This window comes from Amphiura filiformis, chromosome 5 (assembly GCF_039555335.1).
Source record: "Amphiura filiformis chromosome 5, Afil_fr2py, whole genome shotgun sequence".
Taxonomy (NCBI): Eukaryota; Metazoa; Echinodermata; class Ophiuroidea; order Amphilepidida; family Amphiuridae; genus Amphiura; species Amphiura filiformis.
Genome location: NC_092632.1, coordinates 65,350,098 through 65,373,916, shown reverse-complemented (window position 1 = coordinate 65,373,916; position 23,819 = coordinate 65,350,098). Strand labels below are relative to the sequence as shown.

Below are 23,819 nucleotides of genomic sequence, written 5' to 3'. Positions count from 1 at the left end.
ACCACGTAGCAAGCAATATATCATAACCACAACTTGGGTAGCGAGCAAAATATCATAACCACAACTTGGGTAACTAGCAAAATATCATAACCACAACTTGGGTAGCGAGCAAATTATCATGCACAACTTGGGTAACTAGTAAAATATCATAACCACAACTTGGGTAGCGAGCAAAATATCATAACCACAGCTTGGGTAACGAGCAAAATATCATAACCACAACTTGGGTAACTAGCAAAATATCATAACCACAACTTGGGTAGCGAGCAAAATATCATAATCACAGCTTGGGTAACTAGCAAAATATCATAACTACAACTTGGGTAACTAACAAAATATCATAACCATCACTTGGGTAACTGGCAAAATATCATAACCACAACTTGGGTAGCGAGCAAAATAACATTACTACAACTTGGGTAACAAGCAAAATATCTAACCACAATTTAACTAGCAAAATATCATAACCACACATTGGATAGCAAGCAAAATATCATATTAAACCACAACCTAGGTAGCGAGCAAAATATAACCACACATTGGCTAGCAAACAAAATATCATAACCACAACTTGGTAACTAGCAAAATATCATAAAAACAACTTAACTAGCAAAATATTATAACCACACATTGGGTAGCAAGCAAAATATCATAACCACAACTTAAGTAGCGAGCAAAATATAACCACACATTGGCTAGCAAACAAAATATCATAACCACACATTGGGTAGCAAGTAATATATCATAACCACCACTTGGGTAGCGAGCAAAATATCATATCCACAAGCAAGCAAAATATAACCACAACTTAGGTAGCGAGCAAACTATAATCACACATTAGGTAGCATGCAAAATATCATAATCACAACTTAACTAGCAAAATATCATAACCACACATTGGATATAGCGAGCAAAATATCATAACCACAACTTGGGTAGCGAGCAAAATATCATAACCACAACTTGGGTAACTAGCAAAATATCATAACCACAACTTAAGTATAGCGAGCAAAATATCATAACCACAACTTCGGTAGCGAGCAAAATATAACCACACATAATTTTTGGCTAGCAAGCAAAATATATTATCCACAACTTGGCTAGCAAGCAAAATATTAGAACCACAACTTAGGCAGCAAGTAAAATATCATAACCACAATTTAGGTAGCAAACAAATTATCATAACCACAATTTGGGTAACTAGCAAAATATCATAACCACAACTTGGGTAGCGAGCAAAATATCATAACCGCAACTTAGGTAACTAGCAAAATATCATAACCACAACTTGGGTAACTAGCAATATATCATAGCCACAACTTGGGTAGCGAGCAAAATATCATAACCACAACTTAGGTAGTGAGCACAATATCATAACCACAACTTGGGTAGCGAGCAAAATATAACCACAACTTGGGTAGAGAGCAAAAATATAACCACAATTTGGGTAGCGAGCAAAATATAGATAAATCCAAGACACACTCCAAGATGGTTGAACATGATTATATGCTTCTGATAAGTGAGGCCCTATGGCTTTAAGAAACAGATCTGTAAAGTAATGTAGCTGTATCAACACAAGTCCAAATTATTAACCACAAATTGGGTAGCAAGCAAAATATCACAACCACATCTTAGGTAGCAAGCAAAATACCATAACCACAACTTGGGTAGCAAGCAAAATATCATAACCACAACTTGGGTAGCAAGTAAAATATCATAACCACAACTTGGGTAGCAAGTAAAATATCATAACCATACATTGGATAGAAAGCAAAATATCACAACCACAACTTGGGTAACTAGCAAACTATCATAATCACAACTCATGCAGGTAGCAAGCAAAATATATATCCACAACTAACACGATTTTGCTTTAAAGGTCCTTGACCCGATCGGCAGCCTCATCCCCAATTTTCTTCATCAAAACCATGAAAACTAAGATTTTGGTATCAGAAGAAATCTTATGGTACATTGTTATAAACGGTTTTTCTCGTATCAAAACCGCTGGAACAATACAACTCAAAATTTGAATGGTAGATCTCACTGTTATTAGAACATGAAAATCGGACCACGCTTTCTTAAAAAAGTACAAACTAAGTCATTTAAAAGTTTCAAGTGTATCATGTTTACTATATTTTTAAAGTTTACCGATCACGAACAGAACTTTGTCATGACAACTCGTGGATTTGATACAACGTGATCAGTCATCTGGACAAAAGTTTGCCGCAAGAGTTGTTCACTTTGGAAAGAAAATGTCGACACACGCGATATTCCCAAAAAGTTTTTTTGATATAAAATAAACCACAATTGTGAAATGTGAAGGTCGCTCAGTGCTGAGATCGAGGGTAGCTGAGAGTATAATGAGGCAAAGGAGAATTATTAAACGAATTATTCCACACTCTCAAAACTTCAAAATGAATAATGATCCCTGATCATGTCACCCAATGCTCCTACACCTTTTTCATCTCCAAGCAACTCCTATATTATCTTAAATATATTAAGTGTTTTAACACTTAACACATTAAAGATAATTAAATTCTATTCATTTAAAAAAAAAAGAACCATTCAGATTAAAAAAACCAAAAAGCATTCACTTGCATATTTGACAGTTGGCTATTAGGATTGATTTGATATTATGACTATTCAACACCTTTTCAAAGTTTAAGCTTGTCAAAATGCTTCCACCCCATGGAAAGATGTATCGACGAAGCATCGATTAATCGGTATTTCATACTATGCCTTACGCCCATGCCCTTTTTGTGACAATGTTCCATATGAAGGAATGTAATATTTACATTGAAGTCCTAAAAATCAATCGAATCGTATTGATCAAATAATGATCAAAGTTAAGCATGATGTCCGATGATTGACAAGTGAATATACAATTAATAACCATTATTATATACCATTATCACAGCAATATAAATGTCATAACGACTGCTCAGAAGTGTGTAGCTGCCATATGTAGCTGCCATGTGTAGATGAGTACAGTACTGTGTGTAAATTGCCAAATATTCACAGGGCAGCTATTGCACTTACCCGCTTCTGGCACTGAGCAGTCGAACATGAATGCAAACAGTACAAGTCATTTGTAAGTTAATAGAGAGCTTGCGAAATGACGTTACGTTAACTTTAACTTTAACTTCTAGAGGATTATAGAGGATTATGTATTCAAACCCATCTTGGTTTTGAATACATAATCCTCTATAATCCTCTAGAAGTTAAAGTTAAAGTTAACGTAACGTCATTTCGCAAGCTCTCTATTATAATTGTTCGCACTTGCTATGAAGATATTATGTTAATTAACATGATTAAGCTGAAAAGCTACCAAGAGCATGTTCAATTGCCTATAGGAGCTTTCTGCTTATAGACTATAGAGGTTATCCACGTTACTCATGTGTGACTTCTAACAAAAGGCGCTGGTTCCCGTATAGTATTCCTCATTCAAACAAATTCAATGAACGACCTCGGAGTTACTTGCATGACTTTGGCGGGCTATTTTGAAATAGTCATGGTTGCACATGCAGGTGCTTCTTTTGAAAATCCTAAACAAGGTATAGCAGTCGCTGAAAGGATATGCAGCTTATAGAACACGGATAACCTCTATACCTAGTAATAATAATTTTCATTTCGATTTCATAAGTAACGACTGCACAAGGCATCACCATGATCACACCAAACTTGGTTGTCGAGTTAATTTTAGATTACGTATAATTATAGACTTCTCCGTAGTCCACTTGCCCATTGTGCATATATACTAGTACTCTGGCTATTATATTTAAGCATAAAACTCTGATTTGTATGAGCACATCCGATCTTTTCAGTCACCGCACTCCCTCCCTCTGTTAGCTTCCCAAGTGAATTTTACTCGGGCTTTCGTGAAACTGGTAGATTCTAAAATCAGAATTGTTCAGTATTGAAGTGAGCCATTATAATTATGCCATTAACATATGTTGCATTGAATAATATCTTAAAGCCTAGTGACGTATATACTTTACTTTTAATGTCAATCAACGTTTTATAACCATATAATTAGATGTAATTAACATCAGTATAATTTCGAGTTCAACCGAATGCGTTCATCATGATTATAGCATATTCTATTTATCAAAAATCGACTATGGCATAGTCCAGCAATAAAATTAGTATAAAGTTCACTTTTCAAAATGAATTATAAGTTAATGTCATGGTTTCTATCATATTTGTACCACTGCCAACATGGAGAATACCTTCCTAGAAACTACTGAGCCATTTTCCCTTATGTTCATATAATTATTCAATATTTCTATATCATGTAACACAACAACTTGTATTTACATGATTTACTTTTCAAATCTAATTTATATTTGTGTCATTGAAATGACATTTCTTCCTACATGTACCGTAAGCCAATTTTCTCTTCCAGTACGATTCAAATTACAACTGCTTTCTCATGTTCTGCAACGACCACGATTTGCAAATCAAATCATTCACATCTCCAGCACACATATTTTCACTTACATGATATGTAAATTCTTACTATAACATGAATGTGATGTTTTGGCGATACAATGATTTCACCTTGAGAAGAAAAAACAGGGTATCTGTTCGGAATTTTAAGATGTTGAACATGTTGAACTTGAACCGGCTCGGGAACTAGCGATACATAAACAATTATTTTTCACCCCACATATTAAATATATCCTTAAAAATCTCTTCTCAGTGTTAATGCCCACAACACCCCTATATACGAAACACATAACATATTCAAATATATCAAACTATATGTCATAAAGTTCAACTATAATCGGCCTTATTCTTGTATGTTCTACAGTAAAATTGACTCGATTTACTTCTGTATGTAATAAACATACCACGCATAAATAAATTAAATTTCGGAATTTTACATTTTCCAGAGGATTAAAAGCGCTGTAACTCGCTGCGTTATAGTGAATCATCACAATCAGATCGCATCAACTAGGCTGGTTGAAACTGGCGCAAACCTATCCGCACTTAGATTGTTACATCCACCCATTTTCTGCAGCTCCCCAAATTCCATTGGGTAAAGGAAGTTTTTGATAACCAAACAACTAATCACCGATTTTGAAAGCAGGAGGAAACCGGAGATCCCGGAGAAAACCTGCGAGAGCGAGCATGGATCGGAATAAACCAAATGCATATACAGGCCTTCGGCACGGCCGGGGCTTGAACCTGGGACCTCAGTGGTGCAAGGCGAGGGAACTACCGCTGCGCCAACTCGCTCCCACATAACCCTTAACCATATTATATGCAAAAATAAATTTAAAAAAAACTGTTCAAAAATGTAGACAGTTATCATGGTATGGTAATGAATCGAAATCAAATTTTGATCTAGTGGTAGAAAAAAAAAAGTCGACCTGGTGATCATATCAGTTGGTTACGTGGGTGATACAGCATAATCACTTAATAACCAGGCAAACAAACTTAACCAAATAATATCATGAGAAAGGAAAATCCAACAAGAAAATATTTATGCATATAAACAAATACAATCAAGGGATTAAGTGTCCTTGAACATCTGCTCAGTGAACCCAAATAATATATAGTCCTATATATGAATTGAATTGAAGTCCATTATGCCGTGCCATGACCCTGTGAAGTTAACCCTATGATTATATATAGAATCACAAAAAAGGTTATAATTACACAAAATGTTTTCGACAATATTCGCAAAAGGTTAGAAAAGGTTGCCAGAAAACTTTGAAATGTCGGTTTATATAAAGTGTATAATTATAAAGGGTATAATGTTTTCATATTATTCAAAAACATTTTTGGAAAACTTTACTGCAAAATATTTGAACATATAATGTTATTTTTAAATATTTCGTCAAGTGCTCACGAAATATTTGGCAAAAAATGTTTGCAAAAATGTTGATAATAACATTTTTTAAGATTTTAAAAATGTTGTTGTAGTGTGTTTTTATACAAACCTTTATAAAAACCCGACATTTCATATTTAATGTTGTATTCGCCGTAGAAGTGATGATGCATCATGGAGTCGTCCATTATCAACCGGTGGGTGCCTATTACCGAAGAAACATTGATATTTTTTTTGTTTTGTCATAATTTCTTTTTGTCTTCATCTTTTTTCAACTTTTTTGAAAACAAAACAAAAATGACAAGACACAAAACACAACAAACAAAACAAAATTGTTTGTCATTTGGTGTATTAAATTTGCATATTCAAACTGCGATACTTAATACGTAAAAAGTACAAAATGGTTCACCTCGGCAACAACTGTGACTGACATTTGAAAATCAATGTATGTTGATTACTTGTAAAAAGCGATAGAAGAACATATTCAACAATTTCCGTTTCCATGTTTGTGCAGTATTATCTTTGTCTTGTTTCTCCACTTCAAGTTGGTATACCTGGCTCAAATCAAAAGTTTACAAATAAAATATACTTCATATCGAGGGCTTAGAGCCATAACTAGCTATGTCCATTTGTTTTCTCAATTACATGTTACTCATTTCGGTAACAAATGGACGGTTAATTCTGCCCTCAATAAGAAAATGTAAGTGACTTTGGGGTATATGCATGGTCACTTGCGTATAACTAACTGTTCAAGTGACAATGCATACCCAAAAGGCACTTGCATTTATTATGGAGGGCATAATTAACCGTACATTTGTTGCCGAAATGAATAACATGTAATTGAGAAAACAAATGGACATAGCTAGTTCTGGCTCTAAGCCCTCGATATGAAGTATTTTTTATTTGTAAACTTTTGATTTGAGCCAGGTATACCAACTTGAAGTGGAGAAACAAGATAAAGATAATACTGCACAAACATGGAAACGGAATTGTTGAATATGTTCTTCTATCGCTTTTGAGAAAACTAATAGACATAGCTAGTTCTGGCTATAAGCCCTCCTGTTGAGGTGAATTATCAATAAAACTGCACCCGGATGATAGCAACACTTTTTTAAGTGTTTGGTATAGCTGAAGTGTGCGGAGTGCTTATATGATATGAGTTCCGGAACAAGGAAAGTCTACACTGCCATGGTTATTGCACTTAATATTAAGAGTATAGCCACTTAAGAGTCATTTTGTGATGATATTTACATTTCTAATAAAATAGTACCGGCAGACACTGACGACACTTCAGTGAGATGAGCTGAGATGATCACGATAATGAATTACGAAAATAAGGTGTTCTGGTGCATTACTGACCTGCCCCCGAGCCTACGTGTTGTCCATCTGCATGCTAATGGCGTCAAGCCATGTCTAAAAGTAGCATTTCCCCTTAAGACATGAAAGATATCTTTCATACTCAAGATATAGTGAAGTTATAAAAACCTTTCGATGAAAATTCATATTCAAAAGTATTGACATACTGCTTTTCAATGATTTTGACCTAAGGGAATGGCCATAATTCAATACAATGTTTCCATGGCTACTTGTATTAAATCGTCCCCAATCAAGATTCATTATAAACTGAAGTAACCTATAACTGATCATTTTGTACAATTGGGCTATTGTAGTTGAAATACATCCACCCTCTACATGGGAGAGCGTGGCGCAATGGTTAGGGTACTTGCCTTTAGTGCATGAGGTCCCGGGTTCGATTCCCGGCGGTGGCGATTTGCTGGGATATTGACTTGGAAAAAAAAAGTCTGAAATTAATTGGCAACTTCTGTAGATTAAATTCAGACTTCCGCTCTCCCCATGGTTCATTTAGAATTGGGTAAATGAATCATGAAAGTACTCCGTCCTTCGGAGGGGACGTTAAGCCGTCGGTCCCGTGTACAGAGCCATACCTGTACATGTATCTCACAGCCAGTTTCGAAAAGAGTAGGGTGTTAACCCCTGACTGTTCCCAACCCGTCCCGGTGTTCAAATGGACCCCAATGGAAATAAGCTTCAATAGAGGCTTTCTTGGGCTATCCAGGGTTGTCAAAACCCGAACAAATCAAATCAAATGGATAATATGACCATAATATTCCACACAGGGAGTGTGAATTTCAAATGAGATAACCTGAATGGGTGACTCCATTTGAAATCTTATGCACCCGGCGGCCCCTTCGTGTGGCAGATATGATCATATCTTCCATAGGGGGGATGGATTTCAATTCGAATAGTCATAATTTGATTTGGTTTCAATGCTGGAGACCTAATTCTCCACATAAAGGCCCATTCAGTGATCCCAGCGAAGGCGTAAAATATATGATATTTTATCAATTGCCTGGGAGTGAAGTGTAAGTCTTTAAAATTGCCATTAGTATTTTTGCTATGATATATTTGGTAAAAAACGAGGAAACAGCATATTGACCTATAAATAGTATAGAAATTTCGGCTAAACCACCGTGTTAGCACATATATGACTAACAAAGATTTTTACTTTCTATGAAGATGATATTCAAGGGGTCCTATACATTCTGTTTTCAAGGTGTTCACAATGCAATGATACCAGCATAGATTAAGAGTGTCGAATTGCATTTATCAGTGACTAGCATTCATCACTTCACTTGTAAGATTTGTTTTGGTTTCCATTTGATAGTAAAAGAGCTAGTGTATACTCTTTTGATCGTGTAAATTCTTCCATAGAGTGAAAGTTTGCGTAAATACTGAATTTTCGATACATAATTTTTAATCGAGTATTATGATAATTATTTTGTCAACTTGTTATCATCTTTTTCTCCAAATATACAATAATTATCATGTCAAATATGTAGCAAAATAGCTTAGAATCATCGGTGCAAATCTTTCACCCTATATAATTGTCCACAATCAACTCATATTGGAGACTTGCCACAAAGTTGACTTTAGTACTGATATCATTTATTTGTTATTTCAACGTCAGTGAGGCAATACATCAAAAGGAAACGTACTGGATTTCTATTTGGTTTGTTCGTATAGCGTGAGGTTTACTATTCACTTGACAATTAAAAGTCTACAAGATCACCCCACAGAGACACGCAACCACCATCCCAGCAAACACAAACAAGTTTTCATATACACTAGGTCGCTAGTAATAAATAAAAAAGGTCGCTAGTTATAAATAAAGGTTATTAAAGGAGGATTTCGTGATCCTATAGCATCCTTTTTTATGACATTTTTCAGTAGATATCCACGAAAAAAGCTTATTTCCAAAATTTCAGTTGATTCCGATTTTGCGTTTGCGAGTTATGCATGATTATGTGTATTACACTGCTCCATAGACAATGTGTTGTAATTTCGTTCTGGTGCACCAGAACGAAATTCAAATTTAACGATATTTTTGCTAAACGAATTAATCTACAAGAAATATTTGGTACATAAACATTATGTAGCCAGAGGTATCCAGTGGTGTAAAAATCTCAACTTTTTTTGGGAAAAGTGGGGGATGAGGCTGTGGATCACGAAATGCCCCTTTAAGGGACGCACCATTAGACTTAGGGGTAGGAAGTTGGGGTCTTGTAATGGCAGGTGCCCGGAGGATTTAAACCATAACGAGATCTGGGCGACCAATCACAAGCCAGATCCATTTAAAGATGCATTACATCATGGCCAATTTTAGTAGGCCAGAAATCCGACAATCCCATCCATAGACAGCCGTGTTAAGCATGCAAACCGCAATCCAAAGTCAGCAGTAGTCCACTTGGAAAGCTAACAAACAGAGGGAGTACGGTGACTGAAAAGATCAGATGTGAAAATCTATCAATTGTGCACAAATTAATTGAATCAGAGTTTTCAGCTTAAATGCAATAGCCAGAGTATGCACAATTGGCAAGTGGACTACGGAGAAGTCTAATTGACGTTTAAAGCTATTCAACGTCTGAACGTGAATGTTTAAAAAATGTTTTTAACTTTTCAATAAAATATTTTGCGTTTCCTGAGATTTACATTGGCAACGGTTGAAGTTGCACAATAATAATTATTCTAATTCAGTGTAAATTACCGCCCATCCATGCATGGTCAATGAGCATATGATCCGACTTTTACAATCACCATATTCATATAATTAATCATGTTATTGTTAATAGTTTTAACCATGCTAAATCATTAACCATAAAAGCCTATCATGTTAATAGCCATTTTAATTAAACATAGCTCTTGGGTCCAAATCATACAGCTCACAGCTCACTGACATTTAAAAATATCACCAAGGCTGTAGGCCTATCTGATTTGGACCGCATATATTTACAGAGAAAACAGTATAATTGGCTACATTTTTGATCTATTGAATGTATTTTATTAGCATAAGCATGAAAGCAGGTATTATTTTATTTGCTGTCTTTATTCCTCTAATTTCTGTACAACTGACATTATCCCATTTCGCGGGTTCTTTGCAGTGTGCTAGCAGATGAGGGGCACATTGATAATGCAAACTACTGACTTCAAAAGTTCAAGGTCATGGTATCGTTTGATAATTCATTTCACAATTATACATGTGAGAACACTTTCTATTTTACAATATCTGTGATTGTAGATCAATTGAAAAGGGCATTTCGTTTTCCACAGCATCATCCCCGGTCCCCCACTTTTCTCCCAAAAGTTGAGATTTTTATACCACATGGAAACCTCTGACTACATAATGTTTATGTACAAAAAAAATTCTTGCAGATTAATTCGTTTAGCAGAAATTACGTGAATTTTGAATTACGTTCTGGTATACCAGAACGAAATTACAACTATGGGGCAGTGTAAATAGGGCCTATACATACATAACTCGCAAAACGCAAAATCTGAATGAACTGAAATTTTTGGAATAGGCCTAAACTTTTTTTCGTGGATGTGTACTGAAAAATGTCATGAAAAGAGGATGCTAGGATCACGAAATACTCATTACATTAGGAAAGGAATTTGGAGAAAACCTTCTGTTAATAAAATACTATGCTGAGCCACCAGCCTGGGTGACTCACGCTCCAGTAATTTCAGATGATTGAGCTCAGTAATACATCAAAGAATGTCTTCCAATTCATGAAAACAAATAGATAATCAGCTTATCGGATTAAAAGCTTGAGGGAAGGTCTTGCTGCTCAGCAAGTGTGTTTGTAATTATCAGAAGGTTTTCTTCAAATTATTTCTCTAATGAATACCGGTTATTTATTTTTGGCCAATTTTTAAACACAATTTTACGCTCGTATTTGGTTAATTTGAATTCTTATATAGTTGTGTATATCATTTGTAGTAAAAACACTGTAATTTGAACGGACTGAATTTATCTTAAGGCTATTTTGATGTCAGGGCATAGAATGCAAGGGTATCTGAACAAGACCCTTTTGCATAATTGTAATCGACACCTGCGCCCTTTTATCTCATTTTATAGCTATTTAGAATATACATGTATCAGTGTTTCATTCTGATGAGTATTTGAAATGAAAGGCGTAATGCTTTTAATTATAAGAAGTAAAACTGAACCAGATGCTATGAAAATCTATCTTCCAGCAAAATAATCTTAATTTTGTTTTGATTTTGAATAAGGGTCCAAAACATGGGTTTTTATGGTATTTTTTGTATGCTGTGACAATCAAGCCCAAAGACTTGTACTAAGGCTATTTTCAGGTTACGCATTCTAATTTTTGGAAGACACATTTTCAAATATCTTTTATAAACGAAGTATCAAAATTAACATAAAACACTAAATTTATGAGCAAACTCATAGCAAACTATTCCCTATTACAGAAAAATACAGCACTAATTTTTGGGGATTTAAAAGATATTATCGTGTTTTGCCAAACAATGAAACAAAACACAGCTAAATCCTAATCCTTTAGTTCTAACTGGCAATGAAAGGTTTAATTTTAATATTTGGCCAATTTTTGAAAATAAGGGCCAAAAATATGGGTTTTTATGGTGTTTTTGTATGCTGTGACAATCAAGCCCAAAGACGTGTACTAAGGCTATTTTCAGGTTATGCATTCTAATTTTTGGAAAACACATTTTCAAATATCTAAAAGTACAAGTATCAAAATTAACATAAACCACTAAATTTATGAGCAAACTCATTATAGCATATATTTCACATTTTGAATGCTTAGACTTTAGACAAGTCTTTGAATTTTGTGACTGCAATTGTGATAAATTATGCAAAATTTTCCCTCAAATTGCAAAACTATTAACATTTGACCTTTATTGTCAGGTAGAACTAGCTAAAGGATTAAGATTTAGTTCCGTGTCATTTGGCAAAACAAATGATATTTTTAATGCAAAATAAAAACAAACAAACAAACTAGTTCTGTATTTTTCTGGAATATAGGGAGTCAGTCCATTAATTCAAGTTGTTACCATAATTTACAAAGTAGGCCTATTCCATTAATGCATGCTGTCTCGTCTCTATAAATGACATAATTAAATATAAATTACTGTGATGTAATAATGTTATGTAGCATATTGCACGCTGCTACAGGTGCTTGCTCTAATTTTGCGGATTCTTAGTAATTCTGAACTTTAAATACAATGATTTTTAATTAACATGGGACGCATTCATTTCTAAATTTCTAAATGTTTTGTAATTTTTATTTTTATTGTACCGAAACAAATGATCAAAAATTCCGAATAAATTATGTAATTTACATTAATTTTAAGGCTTGGTCAGTGTCAGATAATGAGCCAGACCCGAATTTGAACAAAATCCAGATTCACAATGTTATACTTGAGTGATATCGTGTGATTCTGTAAAATATTCTTTGTCATGCATGACACTCAAGAAAAGAAGATAAAAAAAAAGGAACAGAGAAGAAGAAAAGAAGAAGAAAAAAGAAGAAAAAAAAAAGAAGAGGAAAAGAAGAAGAAAAGAAGATGGAAAAAGAAGGAAAAAAGAAGAAAAGGGAGAAAAAAGAAGCTAAATTGTAAACTTGTCACTTTTTATATCTTGATGATACACACATTTGTAAATCCCAACTGCATATTTTGATAAATTTTATTTTACTATTTCAGTCGTTTTTGCAATTTAAAAGGTAAGAAAGTTTTTGTTGAATCAGCCGGGTACACACGCGCAACAACGCAACGACTTTTTGTGAGTACATGAATAGTTAATTAAAATTTGGATGTTAAAATTTTCCCGACAATCGGCATTTTATGCACACCTCAATACCCACGAATAGTCCTGTAACTATCAAACTTAGAATTTAATTAATTAAACAATGTTTATTACTGTTTGTTGTGAAACAACATACATCCCAGCAAACACAAAAATGTTTTTAAAACGTTTTAAACATGCATGTTATATTTTGGGTTTGGTTTAGATAAAACGTTTTAATAACATTAAATGTCGGGTTATACAAAGGTCATGGAAACGTTTTAGAACGTTTTGTATGAAAACATGCTACGACAATACTTTTATTATTTTAAAATGTTTTCAAAATGTTATTGTAAAATATTTTTTGCAAACATTTTTTGCCAAATATTCTGTCAACACTTAAATAACATTATGCTAGAATATTTGAAGTAAGTTATCAACAAATGTTTTTGAATGTTATGAAAACGTCTTATACCCTTTATATATTCTTTATATACATTAGAGAACGAATTTAGAGAAAACCTTCTGATAATTACAAACACTCGCTGAGCAGCAAGACCTTCCCTCTAAGCTTTTAATCCGATAAGCTGATTATCTATTTGTTTTCATGAATTGGAAGGCATTCTTTGATGTATTACTGAGCTCAATCATCTGAAATTACTGGAGCGTGAGCCACCCAGGCTGGTGGCTCAGCATTGTATTTTATTAACAGAAGGTTTAATCCAAATTCATTTCCTAATGAACCCGACATTTAAACGCTTTCTGACAACCTTTTCTAACCTTTCGCGAATGATGTCGAAAACGTTTTGTGTTTGCTGGGATGTCAATATAAGTGGAACTGTGTGGATGGATTAAATACCTGTTCCTGAAGAAGTGAGTGAATTTTTTGCTTTGTCTTCTGTAGATTTACTGAAAGCTGGTTTATGAAACAACACATCTGTCAAGTGTATGTACTTATAGCGCAAAGGATATCCGGGGAATTACCCCGGGGAATTACGCTGGACAAGTTTGAATCATGATATCATATTATACATCAGTCGTAAAAATATGCGCTGCAGCCTGGTTAATAGCAACGAGATTTCCCGCCATTGACCATGTGGACGATTTCAGATGGAAAAGGGTGAAACATCATAATTAAAAATTGACAGAAATTTGGTAAAAAATTGAAAAGCCAAAATATTTCAGTTCAAACTTTAAGTACACAGACTAATGAATATAGAATTCAAGAAAACGGGAATTCGGCATTTTTTAAACATGCCATGGTTCAAGGTGGCTGTGTACTCTCATGGTAAAAGTGCCATAACTTTGTAATTATTCACGCAAGACATATAAAAGTATACATTTTTATAAAGGCAAGACATCAATGTATCTCAATATAAATACAGATTTGGTGTAAAAACAACAATTATAAATAAAATCACAAAAAAGTGAATTTTCGGCAATTTTTGTTCGGTATATACATCATAACAAAAAAACGCTCTTTCCAAAAATGTTTGTTTTGTTTTTTTTCCTAATCTAGAGGCACCATTCCAAAAAAGGTTTTTTAGTTTTTTGATATTGGCCTTATTTTTTGAGATATTGACGAATTTATTCCACTTTTGCACCATATTTCACCAGTTTTTAAACTTCAATATGGCAATATTTTTTCGCTCGCTTCGCGCGCATTTCTGCCATAAACTTATTCTGTCACTAAAAGGTGCTGGATTAATTATACTTTAAAAAAATACAGTGGCTTGCGCATGAGGATTTCATGATGGCCTAAGAAATAACAAAACAATGTGCGCGAAGCGCACACGTATGAACTATAAAAATGTTAGGTTCTTGAATGGGCTCCGAAACTTGCACCTCATATAGCGTGACCTAAAATCTAATCTGCGCCTGAGTAATTTTTCATTGGTGACTTCTAGCCCTCAGATGAGTTTTGAAAAAAAAGGTTGTGACTCCTGAATAATAATAATTGACGATGCATGGATGATTTATAATAACTCAAATTTAAATTAGAACGATATACATATGTTCCTGGACACAAAGCACGATATTGATTTGTATAGACCTACATGTACATAATTATGTATTTTGTTAAACAAAGATAATTATCGTCAAACAAATCTATAACTATAAATATTCGATAATTAAAGTATGTTAATTAATAAACTAAAATAAGCATACATAAACTACATACATCTCCGCTCATGAAACAGATTGTACTGTTTGTACATCAAAAATACATTCTAAGGGAACGATGTAATTATTAAGGGATCCAAAATGAGCGTTTATTGCGTTTCGACAGTATTTTTTTTGGGACATGAGAGCACCTCAGACCTATCGAATTGCATTCTGAATACGAAGCATGTCTTTCTGATATCAAATAATTTTTATTTTTTTAAAATCACAATATAATACAAATTTTATGACAAATTATTAAAATTTGATATTTTTTCAAATTTTGATATATAACAGTCCTCGAAGTAAATTATATAAATCTAATGATATATTCTTAAAAGTGTATGTAGCAGGGAGGAAAAGCCGACGGTCAATTGAAAATTTTGACCTTTCATATTGAAAATATGGATTTTTTCCCCAAAAAGACCTAATTTTTTTGTGTTTTGGGAAAAAAAATCCATATCTTCAATACGAAAGGTCAAAATTTTCAATTGATCGTCGGCTTTTCATCCCAACTACATACACTTTAAGTATAAATCATCAGATTTATAAAGTTTACTTCAAGTACTGTTAAATATCAAAAATATCAATTTTTAATGATTTGCCATAAAATGTGTATCAAATTGCGAATTTCAAAAATCAAAATTATTTGATATCAGAATGACATTCTTCGTATTCAGAATGCAATTCGATATGTCTGATGTGCTCTAATGTCCCAAAATAAATACTGTCTGTCAAACGTTCATACCCCAGCCCTTAAGAATCACACTCTGTGCAATAAAAATACTATTTGATAATTAAAATTGACAAAATTTGTTTGGCAAAAATTGGCGTTAATTCTCATTTTGATTTTGATGTTTCAGTGCTCGTAGGGCTAGTTCCAACACTACATGGCTCACTAAGTTTATATACTCAGTAATGGCTATTTTTTAATGACAATTTATGGTCTGATGATTGCCTTGTCTGCATGTGTCCATATGGTCATCTAAATGAATAGTTTTAACATGTTTAATAAGATATTTTCTCTTAGTTTTAATGAGGATAATTGATGAATATATTGAAAATGCGCTACGGTATAAGAAAAAGAGCAGGTATCGGAGATGGGCAATACGGTTAATAAACATAGCATTATTCAAAATACAATGCAAATAAATTATTGAATCAAATTCGTCCATCTATTTAGGACATTGAAGAGTGTGAAACTCGCATAAAATACGGGGTTTGTATATTATATATTTTGGCCCGTATCCACGCATAACTGCGCGTATATGCAGTTTGGTTAAAAGCTCTTTGGTGGACAATAAAGTTGGATTAAGGCGGGTGGGAGGGGAGCATAATCTATTTAGCGGTGAGACGAACAAAGCTGACACACAAGAGGAATGGTACGGGTTTTATATGGGAGATCCAATTGCAAGGCTTGATAAGGGGTGTCATATCCGCCCATTTTCTCGGAAGGTACTGGGGCGTAGCAAGAGCCTAGGGGCCCATAGACAAGGAGCAATACGGGGCCCTTTTAACATCTCCTTTATTAGCCTTATGCCCTAAGGGAACAACCCGACAGTTTGATGAAGTCCTATAAACGAAAGTCCTTTCGTTAGGAGGCTGAACCCCTCCCCTCCCTCTGACATAAATGTGAAATATCGAAAATTCCAATATTTCTAGGCAAATAAGAAAACTAAGTGGCCCAAAATTATATGGTTTAATTAACCATAAATTGGTAAATGGCCATTTGCGACTCAGTTTTCTATAATCTTTAATATATAGGCTACATGAATTTTAAGGCCGCTGTTAAGGGATGTGGAATGAGCGTTTGGACAGTATTTTTTGTGGGAGATGAGAGCACGCCAGAGATATCGAATTGCATTCTGAATACGAAGAAAGTCCTTCTGATATCAAATAATTTTCATTTTATGACAAATTATTAAAATTTGATATTTTGATATATAACAGTCCTCGAAGTAAACTTTAAAAATCTAATGATATGTACTTAAAGCGTATGTAGCTAGGAGGAAAAGCCGATGATCAATTGAAAATTTTGACCTTTCATATTGAAGATATAGGCCTACATTTTTCCCCCAAAAGCCCTATTTTTTGGGTGTTTTTGGGAAAAAATCCATATCTTCAATACGAAAGGTCAAAATTTTCAATTGATCGTCGGTTTTTCATCCCAGCTACATACACTTTAAGTACATATCATCAGATTTATAAAATTTACTTCGAGTACTGTTAAATATCAAAAATATCAATTTTGATTATTTACCATAAAATGTATATTACATTGCAAATTTCAAAAAATCAAAATTATTTGATATCAGAAGGACATTCTTCGTATTCAGAATGCAATTCGATATCTCTGGTGTGCTCTCATCCCCCACAAAAAATACTGTCCAAACGCTCATACCCCATCCCTTAAATAGATTAACTTTTTCATACCATAGGCCTACATTAAGTAATTAACACACAGGAAACAAGAGGCAGACATTTTGAATCTTTGTTGTTGGTTTTTATATGTCGGGGAATGATGTTAAGGGGGTACGTACTACACCGCTCGATAAATTTGTGTCTATTTTTGCATTTTTCTCAAAAACTAATAACACACTGGTAACAAAAGTTATGCATATTATAGGGGCATGGAATCCAATTACTACACTGGAATTTCAGTAACTCAAGACAAGCGGTTCGTTATTTATGATAAGAAAAGAGGTACAGCTAGGATGTACCTAATTTCACAAATTTACCACAGGGGTGTAGTACCCCCTTAACAATTGTTAACATTATATTTATTCATCTGTCATTGATGATGAGAGTGTCATCTCACATTTTTATTTCCAAAGTGCACTATTAAAATCATTTACAATAATTTAATTTGCTACCTATTTTGTCTGAATTAATTTTACAAACTATAATTATGTAAATTAATTCATATGTTTCCATGTTTGCTAAAGTCTATAATCCTTGGCCAAAATGTATGGCTATGAATTTTGAAACTTTAATGACTGCAAAAAATGGAAGAGGAAGTCATTCCACATAGGTCGATCCTTCATGTAATTATTTCGTGTAACTCTAACCCTAATCCTAATCCTAATCATAACCCTAATCCTAACCCTAACCCTAATCCTAATCCTAACCCTAAACTAACCCTAACCTTAACCCTAACCCTAATTTCGTGTAAAAATTACATGAAGGAATAACCCTATTTTTAACATCGTAACTAAACATGCTAAATGATAGTCTTAAGTCTACCTGTAACATGTGTAATGAACTTAATTCTTAGCTATATACAGAATTCACGGGTCATTTGATCATAAGAAAATTATTCATGTGTCTTCTCATGAATCAAGTAGTCATGGAAACATTTTGAAAGAAAATAATGTGTACATAATTTATATAAATCAATCCATGTCAACAATTTACATATTGTGTAGAAAATATTTGACATTGAAATAAGGAAAAATTGCGATTACATCCTGCCAGTCTCAACTTACACGCAATTGGATTCAACCAAATTCATTGAGTTTTAGGACAAAGCTCTAATCTGATTGGTGATTAAAATGAAGATATCATGTAATTGACCAATCAGAGGCAATGTTAGATCGGCAGGTAGTGCTCAGAGGATTAAGAACTGCAAGATCTATGAAAATATAAATGCGAGTATTGGTTTCCTTGACTCATTTCCTATAAGTATGATATTAAGCACAATTTTTTAATCGTTTTCATATGTCCCAACTTACACCAGGGATATCCCTGCTTACACCTAATAATGACAAATTCGATGCATTTGTAGGTCAACAGCAATTCAGTCGCCATAAAATTTGTACTATATCACGAATTTCAACAAATCCAAATTTAATATTTGATATCAGAAGGCCGGCAATTTGATGTGTTTACTATATGCTCTCATGTCCCACAAAAAAAAATGTGCAAACGTTGCTATCCGATCCCTTAAAATCTCCATAACAACCTTCCCTAGTTATCATATAATTTCCGTTTTAAATGGACAAAAACCCTTCTTGGTTTCGGAGAGAAGCATGACAGCGGTGTTTGCACACAAATATTGAGACAAATTAAGTTGACACACAAGAGGGATATATGTTCTATAAACGAGATCCCAAGGCTTGATAATTGGTTGTTATTTCTGCCCCATGTAGGCCTACATGATTTATCTTGTGAGGAGGGGGGGGGCACGTCCAAAACGGTTTTGATATATTATTGCCTTAAGGGAAGGGGTATGAACGTTTGGACAGTATTTATTGTGGGACATTAGAGCACAGCAGACATATCGAATTGCATTCTGAATACGAAGAATGTCCTTCTGATATCAAATAATTTTGATTTTTTGAAATTCGCAATAAATACACATTTCATTAAAAATTGATATTTTTGATATTTAACAGTACTTGAAGTAAACTTTATAAATCTGATGATTTATACTTAAAGTGTATGTAGGTGGGATGAAAATCCGACGATCAATTGAAAATTTTGACCTTTCGTATTGAAGATATGGATTTTTTCCCAAAACACACAAAAAAAAAAACCAGGTATTTTTGGGAAAAAAATCCATATCTTCAATATAAAAAGCCAAAATTTTCAACTGATCGTCGGCTTTTCCTCCCAGCTATATACACTTTGAGAATATATCATTAGATTTATAAAATTTATTTCGAAGACTGTTATATATCAAAAATTTGAAAAATATCAAATTTTAATAATGTGTCATAAAATTTGTATTATAGGCTATCGTGAATTTCAAAAAATGAAAATTATTTGATATCAGAAAGACATGCTTCGTATTCAGAACGCAATTCGATACGTCTGAGGTGCTCTCATGTCCCACAAAAAATACTGTCGAAACGCCATAAACGCTCATTCTAGATCCGCAGGAAATACAAACGCGATTCTTGGCTTCCTTGACTCATTGGAACTGAAGATCAATGTATTATAAGTTAATATTAATTAAAAGTGTAATGCAGTTATTCTCCTAATGGCTCCGCGGGAATGGCTCTTATCATCCTACCGCTCGGGTCCCACCGTCGCCTTAAAATGGCTAAAACTTGAAAAATATGACTTTTGCCATCCCACTCGCCTTAAAAATCACAGCGAGTGACTAAAACAAGGCTAACTTTCTGTAACGTCGGGTCGCAATGCTGCATTGCATGTGCTTATCAAAATAACACTATAGGCCTAACATATGTAGGTCTTCAATTATTTATGGTACCGGCGCCCGGGGCCGGCGCCGGTATCCGATCTTTGGATACATTATATGATGATAAACGCCCATGTTACATAGTTAAGGTTATGGTTCATGTGTTTGAAAATGGTATGACCCGTGGCGGTGCTGAAGGCATATGCACTGAATTCAGTGGCCAGGTTTTGGTTTACGTATAATAAAGAGGGGGACTAACATATTTTGTACCATAATACTTACCACTCTGTCTAGAGTGGAGTCAAAACCCATGTACCACTCCCATGTACCACTCCAGACATAATGAGTCACATGGGAGATTACTTGTCCCACACTCTAGTATAAACTTTAAAAATAAACAGACCCACCCAGAGAGTGGCCCTACTCCAGACATAACATTTGACATGGGAGACTACTAACTTGTACCATCCTCATAACAGGTGTGCCCAGAGAGTGGTCCTTTTTTCAATTAAAATTTCCCAGTAACCTCACAAGACAACATTATGTAACCTCACAACAAGGGTACTTTTAGGACATAACCATGACCTCAGCATGTTTGTAAACATAGATTACTTGGCTAGAGTTTGTCCTTGTAGAGTGCTCCTTTTTGCCATGTATCACTCTGCCCTGGTACAAGTAACTTATTCCACTCGTGGCCTGAAGGCCACTCGTGGAATAACTATTACTTGTTCCGATGTTACTAGGAGATTTGCGCGCAAAGCACGCGAAAAAATTCAGTGCTATTTTAGCCCCATATCAACATGAAGTTCGCTATTTGAATGCGAATTTTACAATTTGCCCTATTTTGGCCAAAAAACATGCTGTTATTGGGGTTAAAAGAAAGATGCATAGTGCAATGTTGGGGGCCCTGGACCCGGGCCCATTTGGCCTAATGGTAAATCCGGCCCTGCTCTTCATTATCAGCCCTTATTTAATTTTCGCTTTTGTGCTCGGGGCCCCTGTAACCTCGGGGCCCATGGACTTCGTCCACCCTGTCCCCCTGCTTGCTACACCCCTGGCTACACACCTTGATAAATTCGTGACTATTTTTGCATTTTTCTCCAAAAATAATAACACACAGGCAAGAAATCCAGTTACTGCACTGGAATTTCAGTGACTCAAGACAAGCACGGTACGTTATTAGAAAAGAGGTACCACTAGAATGTGCCTCATTTCTTAACACATAATATAATGAACCACTTGTCTTGAATCACTGAAATTTCAGTGAACTAATTGGATTCCTTGCCCCTCCTGATATACCAGGGATGTGAGAGTAGTAACTTTTATTACCAGTGTGTAGTTATTTTTTGAGAAAAATACAAAATTAGTCACAAAATTTATCAGGGGTGTCTTTATTTTGACATTTCAACCTTCCCATTTGAAAATGTCAACCAATAATCATGATAATAAATAGCCTACTAAAAGGCCACCGTTATTTTACACGTATTCTCACTAGGATCCACAACATGCTCAACTTCCAAGGCACAGTTCTTAAACCCCAATACATTTGTACATTCATTGAATGACCTTTGAAAATTTGGGTACAAAAACTCATACTCTGCAACTTGAGGTCGAATTTTGCTCTATGATTGTTTCATTGAGGTTGTTTAACTATGGCATTGGAATGAGGCTATTCTGGTCCATAGTGTCTGTGGCTCATTCGGGCCAAGTCATTTTGTTCCATCCCAGCAAACACAAAACATGTTCATAGCATGAAAATGGCGCAGTAAGGTTGCCAGAAAACTATATGTAAGTCATATGTAATGGATTATTATCGTATAAAACGTTTCAATTAATACTTTCAAAACATTTGTCAAAATGGCCATAGGCTTAGGAACCGGGGTGAGGGGCTTGCGGGGGCTCACCCCCTCAATAATTTTGATGTGGGACTCAGCCTCTCCCCATAATTCCAGATGAAGTAAAAACAATGTGGCCAAACCGGGAAATGGGTATTTTTGACCTATTTTTCGCCAAGACACCGAGGGGGGGGGGGGAAACTCCCCGGCACCCCAGGATGGGTCATCAAAATTGTCTGTTTCGTCAGCCCTCCCCCAGCAGTGCTGAAAATCTTCCTAAGCCATTGATGGCCACAAAACATTGTAACATATAGCTGTGTTGACAAAATGTATTTTTAAAATGTTTGTATAAAATATTTTGCAATAAAATTCTGACAACATTTTGATATCGAATATTGGATATCTTTTGATTAATAGACATTTAAAGTTATTAAAATGTTTTTAAAATGTTTTAAAGGATATGTTGTGTTTGCTGGGATCATTAAATATGTTCGAACTCTATGTACACACCCCGACATAGAACTTACATAAAATCATTTGTTATACCGGCTTTAAAAAGCTTAGCCCTCGATCGGCTTAACCTCAACAGTTGTGAATAGGAGCTTACAAGTGTAAGCCTACTGAACGGCTAAAAGAAGTTTAGTTATTAAAGGGCCGTCCCGAATTAGATAGCACTTACCTTTACCGATGTTAGAACCATCGTCGTGCGACATCCCTCCACATTGAATAATTTGAAGATCTGATAGCAGCAGCAACAAGGCCGGCACCAACAGCAGAAGGCACATCGTAGTAGCCATCCGTAGATAATGGCCTTCACGGACGGACGACAATGTATAAAATAATTGTTATTTCCAAAATTCCAAATACGAAATTCTTCTAGCAATTCACATCAATTGTCACATTCTATTTAAAGAGGCAAAGAGGCAAAGACATGCTGTACATTTTGAACACATGTTGCCGCTATGTTCATAATGGTTCGTTAACCATTAACGTTGAGCGTTGTCAGTGTCATCACTGCATTACAGACTGCGGTATATGAGATACAGACCAGGCTGATATTATTTTGAGTCATTATTTTTCAGTTCTGCACGGTGACACTAAAAAATCTATATGTATAGGCAACTTAACGCATGCATTAACTGTTTTATAACTGAGTTCATTGATCACGTCAACCAATAACAATCCTCACGGTTCGATTGTAAAATTGACTGGGTACTAATGTGTACTGAAAACTTGCTGCCTCGATGCCTGGGGTTCATTTTCTCATCCAGAACGAACGATTACCTATACAACTGGTTTTCTTAACCTATAGTCGGGTAAATTAATGTACCCAGGTATAAAACAGGTTCAAATTAAGTACAGTATGTATGTATATATACGTGCAGTTATCTATGCGCCTAAATATCCGATACGCAATCAGTTTCTCATGATACCTTCCCTTCTGCAGCTGGTTGTTTACCTGGAATATCGTTAAAGTCTTGAGGTTTGTTTGCTTATATATCCACGTGGTTTGTGTAAGGTGTTTGACCCTTCCGATCTATATTAGGCCTATATAATGTATAGTGTGTTTTGATATTATAATGACTATTGGTTTAAGCCCAAATTGATCAAACATTAGGAACATTCAAGTCAGATGGCAGGCGCAGCGCTTTCTTGCACTTTAGTATATCACACCCTCGAACTTCCACCGGATACCAGATGCCTCGGAAGCTA

General features: G+C 34.8%; 1 protein-coding gene across 1 annotated transcript in view; it reads right to left on the bottom strand.

Annotated features, from left to right (window-relative positions):
* Positions 1-23,395, bottom strand: part of LOC140153563 (interferon alpha/beta receptor 1-like) — a 66,021-nt gene extending 42,626 nt beyond the window's left edge. Inside the window, exon 1 of the mRNA XM_072176342.1 lies at positions 22,786-23,395. Within this exon, the coding sequence (XP_072032443.1) occupies positions 22,786-22,903 (118 nt within the window). The 5' untranslated portion in view covers positions 22,904-23,395. The remainder of the gene's footprint in view (positions 1-22,785) is intronic.
* Between the last annotated feature and the right edge of the window lie 424 nt (positions 23,396-23,819).